This window comes from Malaclemys terrapin, chromosome 22, assembly GCF_027887155.1.
Source record: "Malaclemys terrapin pileata isolate rMalTer1 chromosome 22, rMalTer1.hap1, whole genome shotgun sequence".
NCBI classification, from domain to species: Eukaryota; Metazoa; Chordata; order Testudines; family Emydidae; genus Malaclemys; species Malaclemys terrapin.
The window spans coordinates 10332019-10338287 of record NC_071526.1 but is presented as its reverse complement, the minus strand read 5'-3'; the positions used below and the strand labels follow the sequence as shown (position 1 = coordinate 10338287).

The following is a 6269-nucleotide window of genomic DNA, read 5'->3' as shown; positions in this document are numbered from 1 at the left end:
CGGGAATAGTGAAGCTTCCCTCTCCCCCCCCCCCCCCGATATTTGACAGGTATTAGCTACGCGCTGTCCGCCATTGGGGCAGAAAGCGGGTTTTGCAGCCCCCCCTCCCTCCTAGGTGCCTTGGGGGTGTGAACAGCCAGGCCCCGGCTTGTTCGGCGGGGAGAAGGGGGGCTGTAGCAGCCGCTTTGCACGGAGCAGCTGGAAGGCGCGAGGCGGGCGCAGCGCGAGCGTTGGCATGGCGGGGACGGGAGAAGAGGGCAGAGCTGCGCGCGCCACCTCCTCTTTTCGCTTTCTCCTCCCCCGCCCAGTTTGGCCCTTCCCCCACGTGACCCGTGCTGGCCAATGGGCGGGCGGGGCGGTGGGGATCCGGCTGGAACCGGTTGGGCCGCGTCCGGCTCTATATAAAACTTTATAAACACCCGATTCAAATTAGTGGGGTCGGGAGAGAGACCAGGGAACCTAACGCCAACGCCTGCCCTACCGTCCGACCTACGCGAGCCTCCCCTGCCCACACCGCCCGGCCCTAGCGAGACCCTCTCACTCCGCCCAGCCGAGCTCCTCACGCACCGCCCGGAGACATGCCCAAGAGAAAGGTACGTGGCGCGGCGGAAGGACAGCCACTTCACCCGCTCCCGTTTGCGAGGCTAAGGCCCTAGGCCCAAACTGCTCTCCCTCCCCCCACCCCGCCGTTGCTGAGGGGGGCGGGACTAACCGCTCATTCTCCCCTCCTCCCCCCCCTTTGGGGCGGTAACGGTTATGAGGCGGCGCGCGGGCGAGGCCCCAACGGTCGCGGGGGAGGGGCGGGGCAGCGCGAGTCACTTCGTGACCGTTACCCGTCGCGCGCGGTTAATGGCCTTGGCCGAAGCAGCCTGAGTCGGGGAAGGGGGGAGCGGGAGCTCGAATGGACAGGGTGGCGGCTGGGCCTGGTGGGATTAATGGGCGGCCGAGTGGAGCCGGCTCGATCCGGTTGGTTTTGGCGGGAGGGCGGCTGGATGCACGTGCCCGCGCGGAGCTAGGGAGCGCGCGGGGAGGGAGGGGGGAGGATGTGCGGGCTCGCCCCCTCCCTCAAGTAGGCGAGAGCGCGCGGGAAAGGGCGGGAAGCGGCCGCGCTCTGGTTCTGGGGCCGAGTTGCCGCCAAAACCAGGGCTCTGGTTGGGTCCTTCAGTGGGAGTAGCGTCTCCTTGGGGCAGCCCAGGCGCTGAGCCTAGGGGAGATAATTCGCCACCTCCGGGGCGGGGGGTAGCCGCCTAACCTGGAGGCGGATGAGGAGAGGGCGGTCACCCCTACACATCCCCTTCCCTCAACTCTGGCGGGTAGAGTGGAGGGAGAGAGTCAGTGAGTGCTTTTAAGTTCTCCTTTATAATAGTGAGGCTCCCATTACACTCCGGGGCAAGTGAGGTACCACCTCTCTGCAGACTCTAGGAGATGTGCTGCCACTGAGTCCAGCTGCATTGTGCGGCTCTCTCATCTCTGCCCAGGTTTCTTATGGCATGGCAGTTACTGCTGTTCCAGCTCGGTTTAGCGAGTCTAGGGATGCCAGGTGTCAACATTGATCTTAAATAGCATGTAGCCACACCACACAGTGTATAGGGCTAACAATCCAATAGCTAGGTGGAATAAGTGAAACATACAAGCTTGAGAGAGGATGGGGAGCACTCCTGGGACTTGAGACTCAGGTGAAACAGTAAGTATAGTTCAGGCCATATTTTTCCACCTCCTAGTGAGAGTTCAAATAAATGTATTTGCTTGATCTAACTACCTGAACCTAACAGACAAAAATTGCATCCTAACACACTGTCTTGGGACCGATAGTTTTATCTTTCATTCAGCCCTTTTAGTTCAGTACTGTTAATTTCTTGGTGTAACTAGTACTTTTCATTGTAGGCTGAAGGAGATTCCAAGGGCGATAAGGCCAAAGTTAAGGATGAGGTAAGAAGATTTATCTTCTGAGGAAGTTTATACATTAAATGTTTGAATTTCAAAATTATAGTTTTGATTTCATCTTGGTGAATTGTAAGGAGCAAATCATTCTTCATTTATACTAACCTTTGAAAGACTTTGATTGTAAGTCTTTTTATCTTAGCCTTTGTCAACCTAGCTAATAGTTGTATCCCCATATTGCCCATCATCTAAGCCAGGGGCTCTCAAACTGGGGTAGTGAGGTTATTACATGGGGCGGTTGCAAGCTGTTAGCCTCCACTCCAAACCCCACTTCACCTCAAGCAGGAAATGTGTTAATTTATAAGGAGGGAAGGGGGTCGCACTAAGGCTTGTTGTGTAAAAGTATAGAAGTTTGAGAACCACTGATCTAAGCAATGTGTTCTGTTCATCATGGTAGTGTGAAGAAAGCAGGTCAAATGTTCTAGTGTTAATCTCTTTTACACTCTTGAATCAAACTTATTTTGAGGTCTTTAAATTATATAATTAATTTATACTTTTCAGCTATTCTGATAGTTACATTAATTTGTTTTCTTCCTTTTTTCTTTTTGATAGCCACAACGGAGATCAGCAAGGTTATCTGCTGTAAGTATTTTCTTATTGGGATGACATGTGTTGCATGATAAACACTACTTTTTAAAATATTGGGCTTGAATATTAAACACAGAAGATCTGCTGGAGGTAACATCAGGTGTTATTCTAGAATGCTCATTAGTAGGTCACTTGGGAGAAGGTTGCCTGTTGTGACTATTGTGCTATATTACAAGTTAGAGGAATGAGGTGGTAGCTGAGACAGAAACACACACACATGGGCAAACAGCCCAAGTTTCTTTTGCTGTAAAGCAAGGCATCGGAAAAAAATGCAAGAGTTTAAAGTGCTTGTCATTTTGTGGGTTCTACACTTCAGTTGTTTTTCTCACTTCTAGAAACCTGCTCCTCCGAAGCCAGAGCCTAAACCTAAAAAGGTAGCTCCAAAGGTAAGTTGATACCATGGGAAGCGAATTAATGTAAAATATCATGAATGTCCTATGCAAAGTATATTTGTGGTCTATTTAGTTTGAGACATGGCCTGGTGGTAACAGGTAATCATGGCTTAAATGCTCCGATGTCAATGCATTAAATAAAAACATTGCTTGTCTACTTAAATATCCTTGGAAGGGTTGATGTCACTTTCATTACTTAGAATATTTGTGTGAGATCTGATCAAGTACTTTAAGGGCAGTACTCTCATTAAAGCTGTACATTTAGTTCTCTGAAAACTAAATGCTTGTGTGTTACTCTATTCCAGGGGTTCTCAAACTGGGGGTTGGGACCTTTCAGGGGGTTGCCAGGTTATTACCTGAGGGGTCATGAGCTGTCAGCCTCCACCCCCAAACCTCACTTTGCCTCCATTTATAATGGTGTTATAAATTAAAAACACTTTTAAATATATTTTAGGGGGGGTCGCACTCAGAGGCTTGCTATGTGAAAGGGGTCACCAGTACAAAGGTTTGAGAACCACTGCTCTATTCCCCTACTTGCATCTAAATTCCAAATAGTGTACAGTTTCGCCATCATGCCAGTTATGGGGCTTTTGCAGGTACATAGTCGGGTATTGAGAAGATGCTTGTACTTCTAACAATATTAATATCTTCCCACCACTTGGCAGAAGGGTGAAAAATTACCCAAGGGAAAGAAGGGGAAAGCTGATGCTGGCAAGGATGGAAACAACCCTGCAGAAAATGGAGATGCCAAAACAGACCAGGTATAGTCTAGTAGCCTCAGTTACTTTAATGAACTCGGAGGTTTTCCATGTTATTAGGTAAAGGCAGGTCTAGGCCTGTGCTGTAAAAAGAGGTATTGATACTTGATTTTATTAGGCTACTTGTTTATGGCATAAGCCATGTACACACTTACATTTAAGGGTTTGCTCTGGGCTGGTTTGTTCCAACCATTCTCAAATGATGTGTACTTAAAACGAAAGTTGTTTGGTGCTAGTTGAAAGCAGCAGCGCTAAATTGTCACTTACGTCATGCACTGTTACTTTTCTATGCACCAATAGCATTAAAATAACTTCAGGCTTGCTTCTAAGGCTCCTCTAATTCTCCATGCCACTTGATGAATATTGTGAGCTGATAACTGTAACAAAGCACAGTTTTTTGAGATCCTCAATGGTTGGGGTGGGCTATAATTTGTTTCTTCCCAGATTCTGTTATGAATTGCTTTGTGCAAAGTGAGAAGTGAGTGTAAATCTGCACAGTGCACTGACTAGTTCTCCTTTTTCTTTCAGGCACAGAAAGCTGAAGGTGCTGGTGATGCCAAGTGAATTGTGTGAATTTTTGATAACTGTGTACTTCTGGTGACTGTACAGTTTGAAATACTATTTTTTATCAAGTTTTATAACAATGCAGAATTTTGTTTTACTTTTTTTTAAGCTATGTTGTTAGCACACAGAATGCTTCGTTGTTGTGTTTTTTGGGGAGCAACAGGGGCAAAAATGTCTCTCTCAGAACCCAGTTTTAAAAAAAAAAAAAAAAAAGTATGTCCCCTTGGTTTTTTTGTTTTATTAGGAGAGGGCTCTTCCTGGACATGAAGAGGAGGGATTCCCTGATGCTGCATATAAGTTTAGGTTTGTGAAATGCATTGGAGTGAACATTGAAGGTCCCAACATGCCTGCTTGCCAATTTTAAAACTGGTTTGTAATGCCCTCTTTTTTCTCATTCCCGTAGTCATTTGCATATAGCTTATCACTCCTTTAAATATGACAAAAGCCATTTTGGGACTTATCACTCTAAAATCTAATGCATTGTCACTGTCAGGCAATCCAGACTTCAGTGTCAAAATTGGGATGTGCAGGCTCTAAAAGGAGCCTTTTATATTGTGGATCTTCAAATTAAAAACTCTGCAGTTTTAATTTTGTTTTCCTCTAAAAGTCAGGGTAGGCTTGTGAAAAGTTGTTAAACAACATGCTAAATGTGAAAGTGTCCACCCTCACTCTAAACTTTTCCCTGTCCAAGTATGAAATGAAGATTCTTCAATGGTTTTATATAGTAACTTTTACGTTTTGATAGTCCATGGAGGGAGGGGAGTTTGAAGTTGTTGTAAAATGTTGCAGATTGTAGCCCATGTCCTGCCTGAATTACCATGATTGTTTATGAAAAGTACCTTTAATAAAGCTGGATACGGTTTGGCTTGGACTGTTCTTAATACTTTTTCTGCTTTCTCTGGCCTTTCTCCTTCAGACATGTTGCCATGTCAAAGGTGGGAAAGTGATATATGTCAATCAATCTGTTAGGGCTGTCAATTACAGTTAACTCATGTGATAACTCCAATTAATCATGATTAAAAAAAAGTGCAATTGCACTTATAACAATAGAATACCAATTTAAAATTATTCTACATTTTCAATATTAATTTCAATTACAACACAGAATACGAAATGCACAGTGCTCACTTTATATTATTTTTATTACAAATTTATAGTTTAACATAAGAAATAGTATCTTTCAATTCACCTCAAACAAGTACTGAAGAGAAATCTCTTTTTTGTGAAAGTCTAACTTACAAATGCAGACTATTTTGGTTACATAGCTGCACTCAAAAACAAAACCGTGTAAGCCTACAGGTCCTATTACTGCTTTTGCCACTCGCTAAGACAGACAAGTTTGTTTACATTGACAGGAGATACTGCTGCCTGCTTATTTCTCACCAGAAGGTGAGAACAGGCATTCGCATGACGCTTTTATAGCCAGCATTGCAAGGTATTTACATGCCAGATATGCTTAACATTCATATCCCCTTCATGCTTTGGACACCATTCCAGAGCACGTGCTTCCATGCTGATGACACTCGTTAAAAAAAGTGTTAATTAAATTTCTAACTGAACTCCTTGTGGGAGAATTGTATGTCTCTGGCTCTATTTTACCTGTGTTCTGCCATATATTTCATGTTATAGCAGTCTCAGATGATGACTCAGTACATGGTGTTCATTTTAAGAACACTTTCACAGCAGATTTGACAAAACGCAAAGAAGGTACCACTGTGGGGTTTCTAAAAATAGCTACAGCCCTTGACCCAAGATCTATGAATCTGAAGTGCCTTCCAAAATCTGAGAGGGATGAGGTGTGGAGCATACTTTTAGAAGTCTTAAAAGAGCAATAATCTCTGATGCGGAAACTACAGAACCTAAGCCACCAAAAAAGAAAATCAGCCTGCTCGTGGCATCTGACAGATGATGAAAACAAACATGCATCAGTCCACACTGCTTTGGATTGTTATCAAGCAGTACCCATCACCAGCATGGAAGCATGTCCTCTGGAATGGTGGTGGAAGCATGAAGGGACACGAATCTT

At 45.0% G+C, this 6269-nt stretch overlaps 1 protein-coding gene across 1 annotated transcript; it reads left to right on the top strand.

Annotated features, from left to right (window-relative positions):
- Positions 1-347: 347 nt before the first annotated feature.
- Positions 348-5114, top strand: HMGN2 (high mobility group nucleosomal binding domain 2). Its single transcript, XM_054011916.1, has 6 exons — positions 348-593; positions 1885-1929; positions 2494-2523; positions 2865-2915; positions 3587-3682; positions 4208-5114. The coding sequence occupies exons 1-6, from the start codon at positions 579-581 to the stop codon at positions 4241-4243; spliced, it is 273 nt and encodes a 90-aa protein (XP_053867891.1). The 5' UTR covers positions 348-578; the 3' UTR covers positions 4244-5114.
- Positions 5115-6269: the final 1155 nt, after the last annotated feature.

What these genes read in the sequence shown, in the direction of transcription:
- HMGN2 (XM_054011916.1), top strand. An exon ending in AGGCCAAAGTTAAGGATGAG is followed by an intron (nt 1,930 to 2,493) that starts GTAAGAAGATTT and finishes TCTTTTTGATAG; the next exon opens with CCACAACGGAGATCAGCAAG. An exon ending in GAGATGCCAAAACAGACCAG is followed by an intron (nt 3,683 to 4,207) that starts GTATAGTCTAGT and finishes TTTTTCTTTCAG; the next exon opens with GCACAGAAAGCTGAAGGTGC.